The 24,307-nt window shown below is 33.4% G+C and overlaps 2 protein-coding genes across 5 annotated transcripts; one reads left to right on the forward strand and one right to left on the reverse strand.

Moving 5' to 3' along the window:
* The first annotated feature begins 1,866 nt into the window (after positions 1-1,866).
* On the forward strand, positions 1,867-16,403 carry LOC105318641 (spastin). 3 transcript variants are annotated; one of them, XM_034468006.2, is made up of 16 exons: positions 1,867-4,546; positions 5,028-5,114; positions 5,555-5,638; positions 6,055-6,246; positions 6,759-6,907; positions 7,586-7,712; positions 8,043-8,107; positions 8,495-8,569; positions 8,876-8,947; positions 11,274-11,349; positions 11,466-11,557; positions 11,663-11,751; positions 11,872-11,994; positions 12,743-12,813; positions 13,175-13,215; positions 13,442-16,403. In XM_034468006.2, exons 1-16 carry the CDS (start codon positions 4,156-4,158, stop codon positions 13,562-13,564), a joined length of 1,857 nt encoding a protein of 618 aa, XP_034323897.1. In that variant the 5' UTR covers positions 1,867-4,155; the 3' UTR covers positions 13,565-16,403. The 3 variants fall into 3 exon arrangements, with proteins under 3 accessions (XP_034323897.1, XP_034323899.1, XP_034323898.1); XM_034468007.2 differs by having other exon boundaries at positions 1,868-4,546; positions 6,055-6,201; XM_034468008.2 differs by lacking the exon at positions 6,055-6,246.
* Positions 16,404-17,679: 1,276 nt separating this feature from the next.
* Positions 17,680-23,977, reverse strand: LOC105334747 (uncharacterized). Of its 2 annotated transcripts, none has more exons than XM_034468009.2 (8): positions 23,830-23,977; positions 22,531-22,892; positions 21,967-22,310; positions 21,619-21,822; positions 21,177-21,336; positions 20,913-21,035; positions 20,371-20,518; positions 17,680-19,306 (listed from the first exon to the last, which is right to left on the reverse strand). In XM_034468009.2, exons 2-8 carry the CDS (start codon positions 22,809-22,811, stop codon positions 19,085-19,087), a joined length of 1,482 nt encoding a protein of 493 aa, XP_034323900.1. In that variant the 5' UTR covers positions 22,812-22,892; positions 23,830-23,977; the 3' UTR covers positions 17,680-19,084. The 2 variants fall into 2 exon arrangements, with proteins under 2 accessions (XP_034323900.1, XP_034323901.1); XM_034468010.2 differs by lacking the exon at positions 23,830-23,977 and adding an exon at positions 23,681-23,789.
* Positions 23,978-24,307: the final 330 nt, after the last annotated feature.

A 24,307-nucleotide genomic window follows, 5' to 3' on the forward strand; every position in this document is an offset into this window, starting at 1 on the left:
TTTTTCTGGCTTTTTTAACGATTTACGTTTTCCTGGCAAGTAAATATCAAAATCGTTAAAAAAGCCAGAAAAAACGTCAAAATCGTTAAAAAAGCCAGAAAAACGTCAGATAGTCCGAAATATCTGACGTTTTTCTGGCTTTTTTAACGATTTTGATATTTACTTGCCAGGAAAACGTCGTTTTCCTGGCAAGTAAATATCAAAATCGTTAAAAAAGCCAGAAAAACGTCAGATATTTCGGACTAAGTCTCTCATTGAGAGGGGTGCCATACCATCCAGTGGCGTCGGGAGCAAATTGAATGGGGGGGGGGGGGGGGGCAGACTAATCCTCAGAAATCTTGACAAGCAAAAAATATCACCTAAATCCGAAAATCATGAAAAACCTAATCCGTAGGGGGGGGGGGGGGTATTATACCCTATGATTCCAACTTCTCAATAATTTAATCTTTTCATGGTAAATTTAGGAACAATTATGTTTGCTGCGAGAAAAATGCCACCTGTTTGTCTATACAGGGAGACAATCGTTTTGATATATATACGGAATTTTATAAACACTTTTCCTTGATTTTACAGTTAAAAAAAAAAATTTCTTCTCAAAACCGAAATTTGGTTTTAAGAGCTTGGAAAAACTGGTATGACTACCTCGTCAAACAAATTATTTGCATGGCAAATCAAATTCTCACACTATACATTGCTTTTTCAGTCTATTCACATAAATGTCTTTGCTTTACAAATCCGAACCAGTTCCCGAGAAAACATGTACAATATACATTTTTATCAAATTTATTGTAGTAAAATAAATCTCCTTTATTTCATATAGATCATCGGTACTTTTAATATAGATGCATGTAGCACAAAGTGCAACGTTCATGCATGTAGCACATTGCGCTTCTAACTACGCGAATGTAGCATATCACGTTACAGGAATACATTTAGCACGTCGCGTTATGTGAATGCGTGTAGTACATCACGATACATGAATGTAGAAAAAAAATTAAAATATTAGAACTATTTTAACAAGAGCTTGGACTTTGGGTAGTTGTTTCACACAGCAATGTGACGTAGGCCTGTCTATTTCATTGTTGGTCACTCAGCAATGGCTTTTTGAAATCAACAAGATTTGTCTGGTTCTAAGAGTATTTCCCTCGAAACCAGCGTCATTTTTAACTCGTTTTGATGTAAAGAAAAAAAAATCACAGGCGCATGATGTTATTATTTTTTCTCATAACAAAAATATATATCCTAGACCTTATAATACATATATATATATATATATATAGTTACGTCTAGAGGCCCCATGCATTCTATGCTCATTAACTCCACGCAAGTTGTCCTTTAATAGTAACGTTATAGGTTTCGTTTTAAATCACACAGCATACATTAGTTCTAGCACTTCTCAATAATAGATGGATTTGTGGATTGGTGCCTGAACCTGCTTGAAGTTTTAAGCTGTTACTGTAAGACCGAACACAATGATTTCATTTCGTGCGGCGGGGCGCGAAAGCAATTGCATGTATATCAGATATCTGCATTCCATATTTAATGCGATATCGCACAATATCGTGGGAAATAAGTTGGTTATACACCTTTCTATCAAAATGGTCCACCTTAAAATTGAGGGTAATTTGATCTTTTAATTGGACAATTTGCCTGTTGAGTTGAGGCAATTTCCTTAATAAGTGCAGACTTAAATCAATATCTTCTGTATCTTGAAAAGGTATTACGCCCGGGGCATAGGTTTTTACCGTGGTATATAAGTTTGACCTAGAGTCACAAACCACAGTCGATAGATACGATCCTCTCCAATCTGGTGAGAGTCATGCGGACACCAGACCGTGGCTTTTCACCTGTCAACAAAATAAAAACGCCCAGTTTAATAAAAAGTTTATTGCAAGGAAATGTACAAAGATGTATAACATACATGTCATGAGAAAATAAAACCTTAAAATAAGGGATAAAAAATGAAAACACAAAACAAAACAAAATCAACAAAAGATAAATTGGGCATTGTAAAAAATTAACTGAACTAAAAATAATAAAGTATGTAAAAAATAAAAACCAAATAATAACGGGAAATAAAAATTACAACATAATAATAGTGGGTAAACAAATAAAAAGGGTAAAAGGGTAACAAAAATCAAACAAACAAAAAAAACAACAGAAAATACAACGCCTATTTGAAATGCACAACTCAGCATAACTATACTAGCTTAGAGAATGAAAGTTGTTAGATACAATGGGATACAATTCGATGTTATCAGTTTCGTTTCCTGCACGGGCAAGTGTACAATGTACATCGCTAGATACAGTCATTCGTTGGTTAATCACCGAATCACTTTTGGCATTTGTGACACGAGTACACGCTCCTTGCGAACTTCCAACCAAAGTTCTACGATTTGGGTTACTATGGCAATATCAAGGAAGTTAAAAAGAACAACTGACCACGGAACTCTAGTGGAAATGTTAATCTCAACACCTGTGTTATAACAAAACGTTTCCTATTCTGTCTCATTTGTAAACAAAAATTGCATCTGTTATTGCTCACTGTAAACATCTGTATGTAAATGTAAACTGTCGGAATTAATAAATTAATCTGAGGGGTAACCAGGTTACATCTCTATGTTTGATGGAATCCACGTTTTCTGATCTAGCGAAACCAAACGATAATCTCTCCCTTTTTATAGCACTTTGCGAGTCGACACAACAGGTAAATTTCGTGTCCAAATAAACTAGCATAATTGACACCCGGTCGCTTTCAAGGCAGAAAATCAATACTTGCAGGTGCGCGGCAGAGTGTGGGAATTTTGGCGCGCTATTCTGTAGGAATGTCACGAGGCATTGTAATGTAAATTTCACACATGAAATGTCAACAGACCAGATTCGACGTGTCCTGCTGTGCATTCTAGTTACATTCTGCTCATTTCATACAATTCAAGCAGTGTCAACTTTGATTGCTTGGTTGCGTAACACTTGGAAAGGACAAGCGAGGACAGAGATGCAATTGTTTCCAGTGTGGGTCTACAAAGAGGCCGAGGGTCTACACATGCGGCAACCAAATTCTGCATCTGAACGGAATAGCTGTCGTTGTAAAATTTCTCATTTTCTTGCACCAAGCCGGTTGATAAGGACTGGGACGACATCGCGTGGATGATAGCACCCAATCCCCAAACCAAATTTTCTGGCCCGACGTATCCCCATTGCAGAACTTCAGGGGGTACATAGGTACAGGAAGACGTTTGAAATTGCAAATGCGACCCACTTTTCATCGGCAAGTAAAGCAGCATGTTTTCCATCAAAATCCTGCCACGTTCGTTGATAACAATGTGGCGAGGTTGACACAGTTCCCACGGGTATACTCCGTGACTCCCCAAGTACATCAGTAGATCTGATAACTGGAAAATGGTCTCCCAAATCAGAACTTCTGGAATTCGTCGTCCTTGAAAATTTACTTTGAAAATTAGTTCTTCGAAATTAACAACTGGCAAATCAAAGACGTGAAAGACTCGGTCACTCTCATTGTCATGCAACTGTAAATGACATGTCATTAGATTTTGATGCCTGAAATCGCTCCACATTTCCCGCGTTTTCGTGCTGATCATCTGTTGCGATCCCGAACAATTGCATGTTGTACACACTTCGTTTCTCCTTTCCGATTTCAGTAAAATATTCGTCCCTGAGAAAGTACATTTTCCTGGATAAATCTGGTGGACTTTGTGATGCACGTGGTTTGGAAAATTAAAATTGTATTCCACATGCATGTCATCCAAGGCAAAGTCCGTGGGAATGTTGAAGGTGCATAGGAATTCTTTTATCACAGTTGGTAATGGAAGGACCCAGACATTCTGAATATTGTCAACTCCAATCCTTTGTAAAATTTTATGTCGGCAAGCATCTTGAAGCGATCGCACACCACTTTTATTTCTTACCCCTAGTGTTAAAGTCCTTCTTCCTTCTTTCATTGTTGTTAGTCAAGTGATACCGCTTGGTTGCGCCTCTTGCTAAAATTAGCGACATTTAGCGCCTCTTTGAAGATAACCAATCGTCTGAGAGCATAGGGTGTTTCCTAAGATGACGATTAAACCGGGGTTTTCCCAATTTTCCCATGGTTCAGCATAATACGATATATATTATGAATGTAAACTATGGCTGCTAAACATGAACAGAAAGGGAAACGGTCGGTTTTTTGGCCGAAGAAGGGGTGATAAGAGCAAAGGACCGCAGCGACAAAGAATACCATTCTACAGACGAAATTTTGACTTCGCAGCCAGGCCGATTTTGTTTATTTTCGGTTTGATTCGTCAGATTGCATTCCAACTTTGGCTCGTGCTCACTTTGGTGGTCTGCAAGTCCCGAAATTTATCACGAGAAGGTACTTACCGTCGAATTAGGGCTGATGTCACAGCGGACGCTGAGAGCGCTATGACGTCACCGGCAAGAGCAAAATCGCCGTCCCCTGCGGAACCTATACTGACTCAACAGAAGCACTACCACAGAAAAGCATTTGAATATATTTCAAAGGCGCTCAAAATAGACGAAGAAGATGCAGGTTTAATGAATTCAATTTCTTTTATTTAAAATCACACTCTTTACTGCAGTTTTCATAATGTTGCATAACTTGCATTGCCTCACAATTTTGAAAATAAATTGATAAATATTTGCACGTGTTTATTTACATTTGCCCCTTTGAGGATGCAGAAAATAAGCTATAGCGGTTTTTGTGAAAGACATAAGCCTCTATGATAAAATTAACCCTATACTTTTATAAATTATGTTATAACACACCTGCCCAAGATACAAAAATCTGACTGCTTTGATGTTAACTGATCTTATCTGGTTCCTGATAACAAGTATCAAGTGATACTGGACTCATTAAATCTAATTAACATCAAAAGTGGCTTAATACAGGGACAATTATGTTTATTGCGCAATGTCTTTCATATCGTAATTGGCTTATCTGGAAGCACCATGTCTAGCTGTACATTGTAACGCAAAGATTATAGCTATGTGTCAATGTTTTGTTCGTGTAGGGAAGAAGGATCAAGCGGTTGAGATGTACAGAAAGGGAATAGATGCCCTACAAAAAGGCATTGCAGTGGAAGTGAACTATGGCCATGGTAAAAGATCATTGTTATCACCAGCTTCCAATAACGGGCTTTGGTTTAATTCTATTCCACAGAAAAGACATTAAAATTTATCTGCTATAAAGGAAAACTGAACGAATTTCAATCATGTTGGCTGACTCTCAGTTTACAAATGTAGCCAGCAGATATTGGAGGCACAATAGACTAATTTTGATTAATAGATAATGTTTTGTCCTTTTAACTTATTTATGAGTTTTATTGTCCATTGTTTCCTATTTTATGACACAAGTTATTAGAAATTATAAGTTGATCGAACACTGAAGGAATTTTAATTTTTTGGAAATTTTTATGCTTAAAATCGAAAGCTTATATAGATATATTTGGATGCATTTGCATGGATAATTACATTATTTAAACCTAATATACTTCAGTATGTTCAGTTTTCAACTCCAATTGAATTCGCATTTGTATAGGTGAGTCCTGGGACAAAGCTCGCAGACTTCAAGAGAAGATGATCACAAACCTGGTCATGGCCAGAGACAGACTAGAGGTGCTTGGTATGTACAGTAGACGTCAATGTGACAGTCTTAAGATTAGGAAATGGCCAGACTTCAGTTACTGTAGTTTTGTACATTTTTTTTTTTTTTAATTGTTGTTTTATCTGGTAGTTATTGTCTTCGGGATATTGCTTTGATCATATTCTGAATTTTCATTGAATCATTCACCAAAAATCATACCATACCATTCCATTACAACTTTTTATATGATTTGTGTGCATAACATTATTTTTCATTTACAATTAGCCTATGTCAATTTTTTTTTTCTCTCGGTCCATAAGTAAATATTTGATTGTAAAGCATGCTTGAGTCGACTGTGAAATACTTATAGTTATTGATGTTTTATAATTAAGTTTTGGGCTTCTCATTTTTTCTTTTCTTTTTTATCTTATGTTTAATGTAATATTTCTGTGTAGAAAAAGCATTACTCCTCTGTGCTCAAGAGCCTCTCATGTCCGACATTGCTGAAGGGGTAGATCGTAATCCCAATTTACGTGAACGTCGACCAGCATCGAATGATGCTCAAGCACCGAGCGGCAGAGCCCAGAAACCCCCCTCTACAGGTGAGGTAAACAAGAGAAAGGCGTCTGAAGGCAGCGAAGCTGCAGGTATTCGAGGATAACACATCAGCAATGCTTGATAAACTTTATGATTTGGAAAATATACCTTACTGTTTTGTTTACTTGCATTTATGTTTTGATTTGGCGCTTATTTCATTGTGTGGTGTCTTTGCACTTACCTTGCTATGTGTTCCTAATATTATTTGATGATAACCTTGCCTTATATGTGACCATAGTGTTGGTGTATGGACATCATGGTATATTCTGGGGTTTTCCATGTAAATCTCTTTTACATGTATGTTTTGTTGATGCAATATAAGTCATTTTTTGTGATTAAAAGAAATTCCATTTTGATTGGATGGCAACACACTATCATACACCTAATAAGGTTTATGAAAATAGGGAAAATTTTTATCATTAATACTTCACCAATCTTAAAAAAATAACTATTATCTATTTCCTCAAATTTATATTAAAATGGATAAAATCTGTTTTCATACCTGTATTTTTAATTTCTATTACCCTAACCCATATTTCAGCATGTTTCATTTCACTTTCAGCAACCAGCAAGACAAACAAACCTTTAAGACAGAAACCAATGGCAATACATAAAAGTAATTCACTTCCCAGAAGCAATCCCAGGGCAGAGAACAAAATAAACAGCCCAGCGGCGGCCAGAGAGTACTACAAACAGACGCCCAGACTAAACGTAAGAAATCAAAACTCTGTGTCAAGAGGTCAAACACTATCATGTCATCAGATACATGTACCAAAATCTCATACCCAACACGACAAGTTGCGAGTGGTATAATGTTTTTAACCTGTCAGTCAGTCAGTCTGTCTGTCCGTTAAAAAGAGGATTTTTGTAAAACAAAAGGTGTTCAGAACAATTTGTGCATATGAACAGGATTTTCTGATTCCACAAATAGTTATAAACAATTTGTCAGTGCAACTTCTTTTACCAGTAAACAACTGCACAGAATTTTGGGAGACTTTAGGGTATTAAGAACACAATGTATTACCAGAAATTTTCAATTGCATTATTTTTCTTTGAAATTTCGACTTTTTAAACTTGGAATTTTGGCTGTTTATTGAAAATAATAGAGATAAACAGTATGTCAGCTCAGCTTCTCTTAAACTGCTGCATAAATGTATAATTTTGTTGACTGGTGTTTAAGACAGAACTATAGATGACAGTGCATACATGTATTTACAGGAAGATTTGATGTTATGGTTTTCTAGGAGTTATGCCCCTTTATTGAATTATATTTTATATTTTATAGTGCATACCCTGTCATTCATTATGTGTAGCATTGTCAAGTAATGTGGGAGCATGGGGTATGTGAGTTTGTTTTTTTTGTTTCAAAATTCTTTCCCTTTCTACCAGGCTCCAGGCAGTAAGAAAAAACCAGATTTGTCCAAGATGAAATTAAAAAACGTAGACAAAAATATAGCAGAAACAATTCTGAATGAGATTTTGGACACTGGACCTACAGTTACATTTAAAGACATAGGTGAGTGTATATAGGTACCGTACATGTACAACAAATTTATTATGGAGAATCTAGAGATTACAAATGGCCTAAATGAGGTCAACTTGTTCAAGACAACTGATATTCTTTATACTAGAAGGTACTTGTATTAAACTTTGAAAACTGTGGTATCTATCATACTAATTATTGTGATATTCCTTGACTTTTTGTATACCAGTGTTTTTAAGAGGATTTAATTCTAAGCATTATATGGAGAGTCTTTTAAATGTTATAATTGAATAATTATTAGAAGAAAAAACATTGAAGGCTTGTTTAATGTGATATAAAAAACCTGTGACTTGTTGATTACAGCTGGACAGGAAGCAGCTAAAGAGGCCTTACAGGAGATTGTCATACTCCCAGCCTTACGACCAGAGGTAACGCAGGCTTACATTAATATTATAAACAAAATAAACAAAATAAACAAAATTATAATTGTGTATGAACATTGAAGTTAACTGATAACAAGGAATGAGTAGTACATTTTAAAGACACAGTCAAACCTTGTTATCTCAAACTCAATGGGACTCTTAAAACAAACCTTTTTAAAAGACATCCATTTATTTGAGATATTGGGGTAAAACACTTATAAAAGAGTAAGTGTTTGGGACTTCCAAATTACTTTAAATTTAAAGCATACATTTATATTTTGATTCAATGTTTGGGACTTTTGAATCACTCAGACATGACCATGGTATTCAAAATACATGTACTGATGTTTGAGTCTGTGAATTCACACTGTACATGTTTATTTTTATTTGTAGTTATTCACCGGGCTGAGAGCCCCTGCCCGTGGCCTCCTCTTGTTTGGTCCCCCAGGGAATGGTAAAACTATGCTGGTGAGTTCAACTCATTTAAAAAAACCTTTTGCATTGTGTTTTGCTTATCCAGCATAAATTCAAGTGAAATCCTTTTTTTTATACTACTCAAAAGGTAGAGGTATGTTTTATCCAAGAACTATACTGTAAAGTTTTACTAAAATAATGCTGTAGTGACTTGCATTTACCTATTCAACGAATTTTTTTCCCTATAAGTTTATACATATAATGACTTTCATAATATTTATCATCTACATAGACTGTATGTAAAATCCATTTCAATGCATGTATGTATCAATAACTGAAGAACTGTAATTCTGTACACAGGCTAAAGCAGTGGCCAACGAATCCAATGCAACATTCTTCAATATCAGTGCCTCAAGTCTCACATCCAAGTGGGTGAGTATCAAAATCATCGCAAGTACCTACATGTATTTCTAAATCTTATGGACTGGAAAAATAAACCTCACTGTGAAGAAAAACAAAGTTCTACTTCTACATGTTCAATAACTTTTAAGATTGAATTACATTCAGTATGGTATTTCTTTATGTGCAGTGTTAACTGGTTTACTAAGGTTTTGCTCTCAAGCTTTTGCAAAAGATCCATTTGTAAAAGGGTCCACCACACCTTTTGGAAAAGTTTCTCAAAAAAGCACATTATGTAATTTTTCTAAAGCTATGATATTCTTCCACGTGAACAAATTGAAAATGCATGATTGTAAAAATGCAATTTTATGGGGTAAAACATTATTTTAAAAATATTTATAATACCAAGAGTCCCTGTTCTATTGAAACTCAAGTTTTGCAGGACAGTTCTGGCAGTATGTTCCCATATCTACAGTGCTACAAAAATTAGACAAACAAATATGTCTCATTTATAACATGTATAAACTATTTTCTAATGCAATTGGCTGAAAATATGTGTACACCCCCTTATTAAGTACTGGTATACTGGGTAGGTATTTTTATCTGCTTGGTAACTTTGGTAGTTTTGAAAGCATCCAACAACCCTTTTACATTTTCTTGTGTTTGGCCATGAAATTTAAGTGTTACCCCTTTCTGTTTGTCAGTCATTCCATCCTTCTGTCTTTCCATGGGTCTGATTTGAGATCGATTTGACTTCTTCAGCAGAGTTATGACCCTTAGATTTTTGCTTTATTTTGAGAGGAGATTTCCCCTTTGATTATTCATATGTGATAACTATATAATAATGTACTTGTATATAATCCTCATTTAAACATTTTTATCGTCTAGATGTCTTGTACAAACTTGTTAATAATGAATGAATATACATGTATTAACAAAGTTACTTTGTACTGGAAATTTTAGTTTAATGCCAGCAGAGGCCAAATGAATTTAAGTCATGCACAGAGAGAGAGGTTTGTGTAAGGTTTATGTGTGAAATGTGACCAATATATTACTCTGTGTGCAAACATAGTTTGATGCTTGGGCACAGCTGTTCTGTTAAGGTGGGTCCCTACTGAACATTGGTTTCATTTAAGTAAGTGATGTTTATTTGTATTTTTTTTCATGAAATTGCAATAAGAATTTCACATACTATTTCAAATTAGACCAAAACAGTTATGTCTTGTCTGGTTACTTTTCTTAATCAGACAAATGAAATCAACTGTTACCAATAATTTGCAGTTTTCAAAACAATATGGGACTAAACAACTTTTAAGTCCTTTTCTTAATTCTAGTTATCATTATGTAAGAAACTAATAAATTTTGTCACTTTCATTTATTGAAACAAAAACGAAAACTGGTGAGAAAAGTATACCAAATGAAATATAATAAATTATTACAAAATTACACTTATGCATCTTACAGTTTTCATTGTTAACCACCTTTTTGTCCCTTTAAACTATTTGATGTGTATCTGTTGCATTTAAAAAGCTAAGAGTTTATATGCTACTTTCTTTTTTTTTCTTTCTATTGATCTACAAAATTAATCTAGAACATCTTTACTTTCATAACAATCAATAAACTACAACTTGAGAAAATATTAACAAAACATTTTTTTAGACAATAGCAAAGTCAATATTTGCACTTCATTGGCTTGTTTTGAGAAACTGTCAAAATCTTTCTTTCACACACTGCTTCTAATGCAATATCACAAACACAAAATTAACAAAAATTTAATATATCACTTATGAGAATGAAAGATGAGAATATAAAATGGTAAAGACTTATGAGGATGTCATTTTTGTAGGGACCTATCTAAAGATTGGTCACAGATATATATTTTTTTTTATTTTTAAGAGTGTCAAAATAATATAGTTACTAGCAACATTCAGTAGAGTTGTTGCCTTAGACATTTTCTTGTCAAACTTTTATCCTTCTTCTGCCTCATGAATTCAGCTTATTTTTAAAAAAAACTGCTTTCTTAATGTCTGTGTAATGAAGACTTGTCTGCTGGCAAGTGTCCTTTTGGTTTTAACCCCACTTCCCTCAAGATCATATTTTGATTCAGAATGAGATCAAACATTTTAAAACCTTCCAAATATTATCAATAAGACCATCTTAAAAGTTATAACTATTTTGTTTACCCTTTTCACCCTATCAAATAATTCTTCTTGTTATATAGGCAACATGTTTTACTCTATTAGTTTTTTTTTTTGCTTTATTATATAATTATCGAATTGTCATTCCAAGAATCTTTAACAGGGTTTAATTATACTCAGGTGACTGTGATGGCCCTTGGGCCTTTTGTTTGTTATTTTAGGTTGGTGAAGGTGAAAAGCTTGTCAGAGCTATGTTTGTTATTGCTCGAGAGCTCCAGCCATCAGTTGTGTTCATGGGTAAGTGTGCCCCCCCCCCCCCCATAACACGACTGTAATGATGACAATTCCATCAAGAGCTTGAAAGCAAAGATATTTTGAAACAAACACATTTGAATTTTCTTGTTCCATCGCAGATGAAATTGATTCCCTTTTATGTGAGCGAAGGGAAGGGGAAAATGATGCTAGTCGCAGACTGAAAACAGAGTTTCTTGTACACTTTGATGGGGTAAGAATCAAACTGAAGTATAAAAAAAAAAAAATGACGCTAAGTACTGGTAAGACATATATTGACAAAGAAAGAAATGACCATGTTTCTTGTTTGTATACATAGGTGTCTGGGATTGCAGGCAGTGGTGATGATAAAGTATTAATTATGGGTGCCACCAATCGACCCCAGGAGTTGGATAACGCAGTTCTAAGGTGCGGCCTAAGATCTATTTTGGAAAAATATGTAAAATAAATCCATATTCTGATTGTCCGAGCCTTCAAGACATGGATATGTGTTTCTATGTATAATGTATAATATTTGTCCATTTTCAGGAGGTTTGTTAAACGTGTGTATGTGAGGATGCCAAACAAAGACACACGGAAGGGTATGCTATGTCACCTGTTGTCCAAACATGGCAACCCCCTGTCCAGTCAGGAGCTCGACCATATAGCGCGGTATGTCTTCTTGTATAGGTACTCGAATATTCGATATAGAAGAACTGTTGTATGATAGGATAATAGATCTACAGTAAAACTCGGTTATAGCGAAGTCCTAGAGACCAATGGATTTACTTCATTATAACTGTTATTTGTTATATCCATATAACAAATTCTTAATTATAACTATAGCAAATTCTCTATATACATGTTTTCTTTAACCAGACTACAAATTTTGCTAATTGAGTCTTTGAATGAAAATGCATTCTTTAGATACCTTTAAAAATTGAATTGTAAATTGAAGAATTTATGCGAAAATAAATTCCTTCAAAGTATTATTTTTAAATGGTAGTGCAAACTTTTTTAAACTGTAAACAAATTAGTTGTAAAAGTGTTAAATTTTGTTATTATTCACCTCTATGGGACTCAAAATTAGTTCGCTTTACATCTGAATTCGTTATAACCGTAAAATTTTGCAAAGATTTCTGAAGAAATTTACTGGGGACTAAAAGGACTTGGCGCTATCCGAGAATTTGCTATATCCGTATTCGTACTAAACGAGTTTTACTGTACAAGTATAGGGAGAATTCGCTATATCCATGTTCATACTAAACGAGTTTTACTGTACCAGTATACTACAAAGTACAACACTTATTAATAACCATACATGTGTACCTGCATGTGCCAGGTACTAATAGTTTATCACCTTCAAGTTTGTTATTTTTTTAATCATCATGCTTAAAATCTGTGTAATGTACATTATTAGATTAACAGAGGGCTATTCAGGAAGTGACCTTAATGCACTTGCCAAGGATGCAGCTTTAGGTCCAATTAGAGGTAACTGAAATCTTTGGAAATATACTGTAAATGTACAATACGTGTTTATATACACATGTTCTTATTCCCATGCATTCATAAATATTGCATACTGTTGAAATGTGTTTATGTAAACAATAAATAAACTGATGAGATATTCATGTAAACTGTAAAGATAGAAATGTTCGCAAATGTTATTCAAAATATCCAGATGTAGTTACAGTGAATTAACTTGTGAAGGATACAGTATTTGATTATACATATACAATGTATCAGTTAAGATTTCTGATTAGGTGTTAATGTAAGATACATGTACATGTATGCACTGTAACAGTGAGAGATTATTACACTCTGAATTGTTATGAATTTTATTTTCTTTCAGGTTTGTCAGCAAAAGAGGTCAAAACTGTGGATGCAAATCAGGTAAGAACTTTTTATGTGTTGCTGAAACAAACACATTTTTACAACAGAAAGATCCATCAAATTTAGCATCTACAGATCATTGTAATGATTTTTGAAAAACTTTAAAAAGTTAATTTTCAATTTGATGACTGAAATTAATCTACAATATATAGATGTATATATACATGCATATTAATACATTGTTATGTATGTCTTTCAAGAAAACTTGTTTATTTTGGAATTTTAGGTTCGAAACATAAAGAAAGAAGACTTTGAGGAGGCCCTTAGAAGGATTCGCCGGAGTGTTGCACCAGATAGTTTAAAACAATACGAGGACTGGAACTCCGAATATGGTGCAGTTGGTTTCTGATTGCACCACCATCTGCTTAATATTTACATTCCAAATTCCATTTTTATCATTTTCCATTCACATCTCTCATTTTGTCAGTTCTTAATTAGTTCATGAAATACTTTTTAAAAAAGTGGTGTTGGGAACCTGAAAATTCAATATTTAGAGTTTTGTTGCCTATGCACAGTTCCAAAAACTTTTCTAAGTGCATTGATCTTGTTTTGTTTATTGTGACAATATTTAATATCAGGATATTTTTTCCTGGATCAAGGTATTATGCAAAGTTTTGTTTATCATACAGTAATTTATTGTATGTCTTTTCTAAGTTTTATATTAACTTGCAATAATACCCAGGCATTTATGTGAGCATCAAAACTATTAGCTTGGCAGAGAAGATAACATTTTTCTGTATTTAACATACCTTTTTCATGTACCTGTTTATAGAATTATATGTACAGGTAAAGTACATGTATAACAGTTGAGTCAAAAACTGTAACCTCCAATCATCTAGTCCTTGAATGTTGTGTTGATTTTTTACACTAGTTCGAAATGCATTTACATATATACATGCATGTGTAATTGGATGCTTTGTAAAAATGCGAAACTGCTGACTAATTGCATGTGGATTTTTTTTCTTTCTAATTATTAATGATAAAAATAAACATGTTTCTGTTTGTTACTGGTAGTGATGTGTAAAGTGTATAATTTTTTCTATATTAAAATGTTTTGTGTCCTATTAACTGAAGAATTTAATTCCATGAATTTTTTTGCCTGGTTTGAAGGATGATAATTAAGAGGGCTGGATAGTTGTGGCCACTTTTAGACTGTTTTTATCTCCTTTAGAAGAAGAGCTTTGTACAACGTTGTAGGGAGCTACTTAAAAATTTAAAAAATGTAAAACGTGTGGAATTTTTCTTTACAAAATAATAGTTTTGATAGTGAAACAAATCATATTTAATTAAAGGTAGATCTGATAAGTAATTTTTTTTTACCACACAGCCTCTTTAATGATTCTGTTATACTCTAAAGTTTTTCGAAAATATAATAATGAATTTCTGTTTATGGAATTGCAACTGTAAAACTGTTTGTGTTTCGGTCAAAATTTAAAGTATTGTTCAACTACATTGTAAATGATACTAGTAGTCTTTTCATTTATCATGCAAGTAAGATCAGACTTGGGCATTAATTAATTGAAAAGGGAAAATTGTCTTATTAGTAAGAATCCTGAAAAATACTCTGCAAGCATTTTATTGTACAGGTAGTTCATGATTCAGGTAATAGTACTTGTACATGCAGTAGCAGTGTTGAATAGTGTATATTTTGATGGAAAAGAATTTTTCTACACGTGATTATGAAAATTTGTACTTATAAAAGACAGGAAATTTGTTTGCAGTTTTAAATTAACATTGGACCATATGAGTGCTTCTATTAGTTATAAATTAACTTTGTCAATTGTTACCAGAAAATGCAAAATCAGAAGTTTTTTTTAAAAACATAAACACCATTAAAGGGGCATGGTCATGATTTTGGAACAATTTATGCCCTTTTTTTATGCCAATTTTAAAGACCAACCAAAATTTGAGTGTCAGTTGTAGAGGTACCGGTAGATGTATTGGCAAGACACAGAGCTTGCTTTTCTTTGTTAAGTAAACAAGGCTCGTGCCATGTTGTTGTTTACATTGGTTCAATACACTGTTAAAAGTTGTTTTTCAAGCTGATTTTTTTCTATCTGCTAATTTGTTTTGAACAGAACATAAAAAAACAGTTTTTAGCATTTTTTACATTCATTTTAGGTCTAAACCTGTACCATTTCAACTCAAAATGTAAACAAAAATCTGAGCTTTGTTTACATAACAAATAATTTATAACTCTGCAACTGACCCTAAAAATTTTTATGACTATTAGAAATGCCTAACTGAAGCATTGTAAACATAAAGGGAAAAATAAGATTTGTCCAAAATCATGACTATGCTCCTTTAATATGTATGAACCCATTACATGTTTGAGGAGATTGAGGCTACACATCTTATAAATGTGCTGTAGGAACCACCTAGATTTTCCTTGTACATAATTTTAAAAGACTGCAAGTTACATCATGTACCAGCTTTATAGTAGATTTAACATTTGAACAGCTTTTGCCTATATATATGCCATATCATATTTGATCAATTTTTTGGGAAAGGCAGCATGTTAGTTTGAAAGATAAGAACTAGAATATAAAGTGTGTGTAGGGTTAGTTTGCCAACTCTTTATATCTAATAAGTAAGCATTTGGAGTTTCCTCTTTTTCATATTATGGGAATAAGCATTAAGTGAGCCAATCATGTTAAATGACATCACACGGCTTTCTGCTTTAATTTATATGCAGGTGTATGATAAGCAATATAAACAAGAATTAACAAATGCAACAAACCTAGCATCAACAGGTTTTCAGATCTTGCTTTCTACTAAAATAAGCTTGCAACATCTTTGATATTAATGTGTGTTCATTGTCCATTTTAGAGAATAAATTTGCGGTATATGAAGTTAGTTTTGTTGATTACCATACTTTTGGGATGAAGATAAATCTAATAATTTGCAGAAAGTCTTAATTAGTTCTTTAAATAGCTTTGGGGAGAGAAAATGCATCTACTGGTATTCCTTTAAATAGAATATTTATTGTGAAATCATCATTGTTTCTGGGGGACCAATGTTTATGGCTTTCGTGGGCAAACCTTGCGCACAAACTTGCATCCCCACCAAAATATACACATTCACAAGCATTTGTTTAATATTTATTAACAAAATAGAACCTGTTACGAAATTATGTCCCCATGAACCAGGAAGATTTTGGCTACCAACGAACGTTCAACTCCCCCCCCCCCAAAAAGTAAAAATGATTCCACAGTATCCATTTATTACGGCACATTTAATCCTAAAGTCTAATTTTATAGCACTGTCCCCTCAAACCTCCTGGTTTTCTACAGCCAGTCTGTAAAAGGAAAATGCATTCATCATCATCTTTACACCAGTGTATTTTGGAACCTCAGTAGATTCAGTTTTAATTGATCCAACTGACAAAGATCAATCGTGATTGATATGAATGTACAATTTCATTTCAAATAAAAAAATTATTCTAAAGGTGTTGGTAATATTTAAAAAATTGATTGACTGTATGTGGCATTTTCTTCTGTAATGTGTTTTTTTTTTCACTTTACTGGTAACTACTTTAATAATGTGTATATTATTATACACAGTGAATGTATAATTACAAGAAGTATTCACATGTACAATGTTGGTGTATTGTATAACAGTATGGGCATATACAACAATAAACAATGCAAAATACTTTAAGTTTATTTAATTTTTATTTTTTTTACTTGAAGCGCATTACATAGTAATGCAAGTCACTTGTCAAACTTATTTCTGTCAGAAGTATACAATACCAGAAATAATTTAAAAACTGTAAAATATGTACTGCATTATCCTAAACTGCTATGAATTGCTTTAATCTAATTTAAAATATGTTTGATCTGCTTCAACACAAAGTCACGATCTAGTTTGAGCGGATTAAAAATCTAATTTTAATTGGATTGAAATCGCTTATTCCCCATATCATACACATGGAAATTGTACTAATTGTGTTTCTTAATTTGTACTTTTTTCCCCTCTGTTGGAGTTATTGTTCAAGACTTTTAGCTATTACATCAACTGTTAGCTTCGATAACTTAAAGTTCATGTACATGTATGGTTTTACATAGTACAGTCTTATTCAAATGCAAAAAACAAACCTGAGTCCTTTACGGTGTCCATTGCTTATTTTAATATTAAAAATTTTCAATTTGGAAATAACGAATTGAATTTTTTTCCCATATTGCCAAGTAATTAAATTTCCTGCCGATTCCCACAAGCTTTCATAATGAGGTCAGGTCAGTGAGTGCATGATGGTAGTTAAAATTCATGTTTATAAAAACACGCCATTGAAATTTATCGCACTAAAAAACTACCGATAATGTACTGAGTAATAATACATGAACATTAAATTTCTTTTTTTTTCCTTTTTTTTTAAAAAAAACGTTATTTTCTTTATAAGCAAATTCTTTATAACTTCTAAATTAGCTATGTTTTATTGCAAAGAAAATGATAAACTGAGGCAGCTAGGAGTTTTAGTTTTATTTCAAATAAAAAGATAAACATGTGCTAATTAAGATGTAAATGTTACACTGTTTGGGAGAGATTTCAATAATCTCTAGTGTGAAGTGACCCTTTGATGCAAGAGATATCTTTTCCTTACTTGTTAAAGACAAGTGCAATACCGGTATTCCTTTGAAAAGCTATATCAAGTTAAAAAGCAAAATTCTATACAAGTCAAAATTAGGAAAATGACTTTTTATTGTTCATTCTTCCTTGATTTAAAAAAATAATACATGTATTCACAAGCAAAGATAAGTTTTACTACATGAACAGTGCATATGTATAAAATGTATTGGTATTATGTTGACCCAGATACTCGATATACTTGAGTGTACATATTTTCCCATGCTTATTATTTGTATAAATGTATGATTTGGTTATCAACATACGTGTTGTATTGATTTAATATGTAGTATATGGCACTGAAGAGAACTAATGGGTTCGTCTATATTTCTGAAACTTTCTGTTTTAAACAAGTGGCACCATTGAAATAACCTGCATTCCTATACATGTTCATGTATTCAATTCCTTGCAAAAAAAACAGATCAGAAGTACAACCTCAATATATTTTACATAAAAAGAACTTTAGAATAAAAATGTAGGACTTGCAATTGAAATGTCAATATAAAAGTTCTTTACATTTACAACTGAATGCAATTTTTGCTTCAAAAAATAAAAAAAAATCTACAAATAAGCACAAAAATAGGTTTGTTAAAACTTAAAGTTACATATAATGTACAGTGTATGTCAAAAAATGCAATTTTAAAAAAAAGTAATTTGCACTGCACTGAGTGATGTTAACTGAGTAACTCTGAACCCGCATGGGAGCTGAGCAGCGTTGTTAGACACAGTTCTAAGTACATCAGTATCATTACATCTTCATATTTGAGCAAGCATCGATAACTCATTTTATACCTATTATAATTGTGTTGCTTATTCACAAACGTGTACATGAGAGTATTTAACAAAAATTCCTTGCTATCAAAAAAAAGCTGTTGGCTGTTGGGGAAAAAAAGATGTTCATACAAATGCTACTTCTTAAACATTAGCACATATGAAATAAGGAGGCATTAAAAATTATTCAAAAAAAAAAAAATAATAAAAATCACAAATACATGTTAACAATCACATCAATCTCATGATTACACATTTAAAGCCCTAACTAACAGCTATGGTGGCAAAGCCAAGACATTACAACATAAATATAAAAAAGAATAAATTTACAATATGAAATTTTTATGTAGATAAACTACTGGCTTGCCTGCTAGGCCATGTATGAGTCTACGACAGAACACCTTTTTGAGTAAATTCTATGATCAAAATAAAAACACAGCATATTTTCACTTCTTTACAGCTCGAAAGAATCAGATCATTTAAATTTCAAATTCTGAGAGGTACGAATAAAACTCAGCCTCTTTTTCTTGTGTTTGAGACTCGTGAAGTATAGCCTCTCACTTTCGGGGAGATCAGAGTACTCGTAAAGTTCCAGGCCATAGGCATTTATTCGTTTGAGTTCACTGAAGCGCTGGCGAATATTGTTCATGTTGATATGTTCCCATAGCGATAGGTCAGACAATATCTGGTCAACACCCTGTAAGCAAAAAATGTTGAAGAAAAATACAAAATTATAGCTATAAAATAAAATCAATTTTATTTACCAACTAAGGGCCCTCAAGGGGCAATAGGATGATTGTTTTATCATACATGTAAATAAACAATATACACATATACAAGAAGGAAAGAATTTTTTGATTGACATAAGAGAAACATAAACATTTGTATAATTATGCATACATGTATCATTAAATATAACAAAATAAAAATGCTCCACATGCAGCAATACAAGTATTGAAAGGGGGAACTTTTCTACAATGTACTGAATGAATAAGTAAAAGGTGTTAAAGATATCAAGAGATGGATATCTTTCCATGTTTAGAGTAGTTTAACCCTTGACCTCTAACCTCGTGACCTTAAAATCAGTCCTACCAGTGTACGGAGTTTGATGTCAGACTGAGAAGTGCCTGCTAATATGTCTTCATTGAAGGGGGTGGGGAGGGGGAGGGGAGGGAGACAGGAACATTTCCTACACAATTAATGGTTGATTTTAGAGAAGATAATTATGTTAGATAAAATTAAGCAAATAATCCCATTAATTAAGTGTCATTAATGAAATTTATGCACATCAAAATTTTGGCCACAATGATTTTCATGAATCATGAAACATCAGTATTTATCAGTTTCTTAAAACTTGAAAAAAAATATCAAATCCAGACAATATATCTAAATAATATGATTGATGAAAGATTTAGGTCTACACAACACATACCATTAGTAATCAGTCTATCTACTATAGACATGGCACTTTGAACTCTACAGGGGAAAAACAACAACAAAATCAATAACCACAATTAATTACTAAAAAAGCTTTGCTGGTGAAATATAAAAATCTTTTTATTTCCCTGCAGAAGTCATTTCATACCTCAAAACTATTATCATAAAATCAATTCATTAGAGGACCCTATAAATGAATAACGATTTGACTCAATCACCGTACTCAACAAATAATGCATAATCTTCTAAAAAAAAAAAAGGTAGACGTAATTAGTAACTTTATTCGAAGTAGGTGTCAGACCCTGCATTAGTTGGCTCGTTTACCTGAAGAACGGCGGAATCCAGAACTTGAGACATCAACGCCCAGTACTCCGTGTCAATGTCTGTGTATAGGAAGTTGTAGGCGTCAGGATTCAGGCATTTATACATCGCTTCATTCAGTGAAAGAGTTTGTACATTAGTGACTGAGTTTCTGCAAGACAAAAATAAAATGGAAAGTGTTCACTAAAATATGAAAATTCTATTCATGTCATATTGTATTGACTGCTTTTCTAATTTTTAAAAGGGGCATGTTAACCAAAATCAAGACCATGCCTCTTTAACTTCGTACATTAATTTTCAATCCTACCTTGCCATTGTCACAACATACATGTATTAATGTTTAAATCAAAAACATCCTAGGAAAATATGATATGTCTTGAAATAAATAATTTGTTTTTAGTAATACCCACTAACAAATCCTCCCCTCCCAACCCTCAATCCCCTCCAAAAAAAATCATAAAATTAGCCATGCCTTATCATAAATGACAGTGTTTCTCTGTCTCCCCCCCCCCCACCCCCTTTGCCCTACAGGGGTAACAACATACCCTCCACTGTTAGTCCGGAATACTGTGACATCCCCCTCCATCCCCAACTCCGAGCCTTGTATCACGAACACGTCACATGTGAGACGATCCAGGAACTGGACGGTGACAGGGGATCTCGCTACCCTGAAAAGATAGCATACAGCAATAGAGTTTAGATAAGCGAAGATCTATCTAAGAACAACCCAACTGACAAACAGATATGAACTCTTATACACATGAGCAATATTCAAATGAACCTTTTTTTACCAACATGAAATTACTCACCTAATAATGACCAGCCTACAGGACTTGGAAACTTTCATCACATCACCACACAGATCTAATGTAGTTTTATCTGTTACATGGACTCTGTACACATCCTTACACTTCTTTTCCTTGTTGTCCAAATAATCCTCAAGTCTTTTCATTTCATTCTTGTAAGTACCTTTTGAGAAAATAAAATTCAATTAACATTCAATATAATTTTACAAGCAGAACTTTTAAGTCTGAATATTGAAGGGTCAATACGCATGTGTGTGGTTCTATATTGATAAATGGAATTTTTCACAGCAATATATGATGAAACAAGTTTTACATGAATATAAATGTATTGCATTTTACAAGATTTTAAACTATTGCACTAAAGAGAGAGGGAGAGAGAGAAATGAAAAACAGAAAGGATGAGAGTGGGGAAAGGGAGGGTCTAGCCGACCAGCACTTTTCTTACCATCTACAGCAGGGGGGTACATGATGAATGTGCGGGGGCTGGGGGACTTGACCCAGGACATGGAGTACATGCAGGACTCCATCAGGGTGACCTGTAGACACAGCTGATTGGACGTGGCCGTGTGATACAGGCGGAAATTGGCTTTGTGAAAAAGACTGTACAGTGTCCGATACCAGGCATATAAATAGTCATCATCTATCCTGTCTGAAAAAGAAAACAACAGTTCACAGTTTAATAAGATTCAAGGAGTTTTAGTGCTTGTTTGCTTAACCAAGCTGAAAATACTTTGTAAAGGTACATCTCTTTTTGTAAGGAATTATTTTTTTTAAATTCTAACTAATTTCTTACCTATTAGCACGGAGAAATAGACTTGATTTACCCTTTTCATTACACCGTCGTTAATGAGATAATAGAGCAATTCATATGACCGGCGCTGGTCAAGAACATGTTCTATCTTTAGAATATCAACTGTCTTGTGTTTTAAAATGCCCAGTGCATTGTTTAGAGTCTGTGTCTCATAAGAGTTTCGAGAGAAATCAGCAGGATCATTTGGGACTATGGCAGAGCGAATGAAGTGTGTATTGTTGGATTTGGTCAGGAAGAAATCTGACGGAGGTTTTTCATGGGAAAAGACGAAAACGTTACAGGATGTGTTTCTTGCGATTGCATCTTCAAAATCATAATTAGATGGGCTGAAAAAGAAGATTCATATATATTTTGGTAGGTGGCCAATAAAATTATAAATACATTGATGGACACATGAATGTCTACATATATACTAGTACATGTGTATATAACATTATACTATTTAATAGAATGCTTTTGAAAAACTTATCTTACAATAGATGCTTAATATATTACCATTGAGGGGTATTCATAATTTGGATAGAGAATAAGAAATCAATTCATTACCCAATGGAATATATAACTCTTGTGGTTGATGAATCGAGATTGATGCCTCCGTCTTGCTCAAGACACAACGGCCAATTTGTGGCATTGGACAATATCATAGTTGAGTTGCACATAAAATGGTAAGCTGTTATGAAGCGCATCAGTCTCTTAGCCTCACTGTGGGCATCAGCTAGAACTTGTAGTGGGCTGTAGACATCTTTCATGTACATCATCTGTACCCCACAGTACACGATCACTGCAAGGCCTATTAGGTAGGCAATCACTCTCTTTCTCCTGTTCATGATTATCTTTGAGTTGTACAACTCAAGACTTCAAATTTCAATTCCCTTAACCCATGGTAACATTCTCGTCAATCAGGGTGTCTGAAAGAAGTAATAGGTGATAACAGATTTAGTTTCTCCATGTATAACACTTTCCAAAAATCAATCTTCAATTCAATTTAAGGATATATGCACTCGAACAAGTCAATCTTCACAACCGCTGTCAGATCTGACAAGTTCCCAACAATTATGATATGATCAAGAATCTTATAAAATATCCCAGTAATACCAAACAATTCTTGTCACTGTTATAGAACATAAAAAAACTGAAGGTATTTAGGATCAGAGAAATCTGATATTTCTGGTAAGGTTGAAATCCTAATTAATATAATTCATAATTCATTCTTAGAAGCTGCAATGAATTTGATATTAGAATTTCACATAATTTTTTTTCTCTGCAAATTAGGCAGACAATTAAAAATAACATTCAGACAAGTGAAATTTGTAAGGAACTGATGGACAAGTGGATTTTTCAGTTAATGTTGAGACCAGAGTTGTGTTTAGCAGAGCGGGTGCCCACAAGTGCTCGCCAAAATTTCCTTTACCTTCAAACGAATTTTGGCAAGAGCTCGCAAGCACCAAAATTTCCTTTACCTTCAAACAAATTTTGGCAAGAGCTTGCAAGCACTCGCTCTGCTAAACATGACTCTGCTGTTTGCTTCTGCAAGTTTGTTTACTACAACTAATTTATAGAGTCTATAGCATATACAAAGCTTAGACAATTTATAACATTTTCAGTTTTGAGGCAATATGAAATATATTTGAAACCCACAAATGTCTTGAGTTTTCATTGCAGAACTAATGTTCCTACGATCATATTTATAAACTACCTGTATAGGGCCTAATAATATCACATCGTTGAATAAATCTGGTTATGAGATTTTTTATAACCATTGCCATTGGCATTCACACAACAAAACGCCTCCCTGTAACAAAAATAATGTTGCTACACAATTTGAAATTGTAGTAAAAGATTTACCGTTCCTAAAGACACTGCGAACGCCTTCTTATGCCCGTTTTTTAATATGAAAACCGTAATTAATTTGTATTTTTGTTCACAATCACATTTTTAATGTACAGCACCTGAAATGAAAGTAAACTAGTGTAGGAAACCAAATCGGACTTTTCCGGATATTTACAATAAAAAAAATCCAGATAATATATTTTCGCTCTAATTCCCGTTGTATTAATTAAAGTATAATTATGGCTTCTTTATCATGTTTATATTGTTAAATATGCATTGTGTTACTCTATTACAGTTAAAAAATCTATACTTGAAATAAATAATTTTTCCTGAGGCTAAAACAATGGGTAACGTTCGCTTTTTATGAGTATGAAGGACAGAGGCTGTCTCAAAGGTATACAGGCTAATTTTATCCTATACCTCCTGTATTTGTTTTTATCTGTGCATATATAAAATGACACGTGTATGTCCTGATTCGAATCTAGCTGCAGGT

The sequence above is a fragment of the Magallana gigas genome, chromosome 6, assembly GCF_963853765.1.
Source record: "Magallana gigas chromosome 6, xbMagGiga1.1, whole genome shotgun sequence".
Classification (NCBI taxonomy): Eukaryota; Metazoa; Mollusca; class Bivalvia; order Ostreida; family Ostreidae; genus Magallana; species Magallana gigas.

Coding starts and splice junctions, on each gene's coding strand:
- LOC105318641 (XM_034468006.2), top strand. CDS start 4,156: ATGAACAGAAAGGGAAACGGTCGGTTTTTTGGCCGAAGAAGGGGTGAT. Junction 5,115..5,554: donor GGAAGTGAACTATGGCCATG/GTAAAAGATCAT, acceptor GCATTTGTATAG/GTGAGTCCTGGGACAAAGCT. Junction 11,350..11,465: donor GCCATCAGTTGTGTTCATGG/GTAAGTGTGCCC, acceptor GTTCCATCGCAG/ATGAAATTGATTCCCTTTTA.
- LOC105334747 (XM_034468009.2), bottom strand. CDS start 22,811: ATGAACAGGAGAAAGAGAGTGATTGCCTACCTAATAGGCCTTGCAGTG. Junction 22,311..22,530: donor AGAGTTATATATTCCATTGG/GTAATGAATTGA, acceptor CTTCTTTTTCAG/CCCATCTAATTATGATTTTG. Junction 19,307..20,370: donor TGGATTCCGCCGTTCTTCAG/GTAAACGAGCCA, acceptor TTTTGCTTACAG/GGTGTTGACCAGATATTGTC.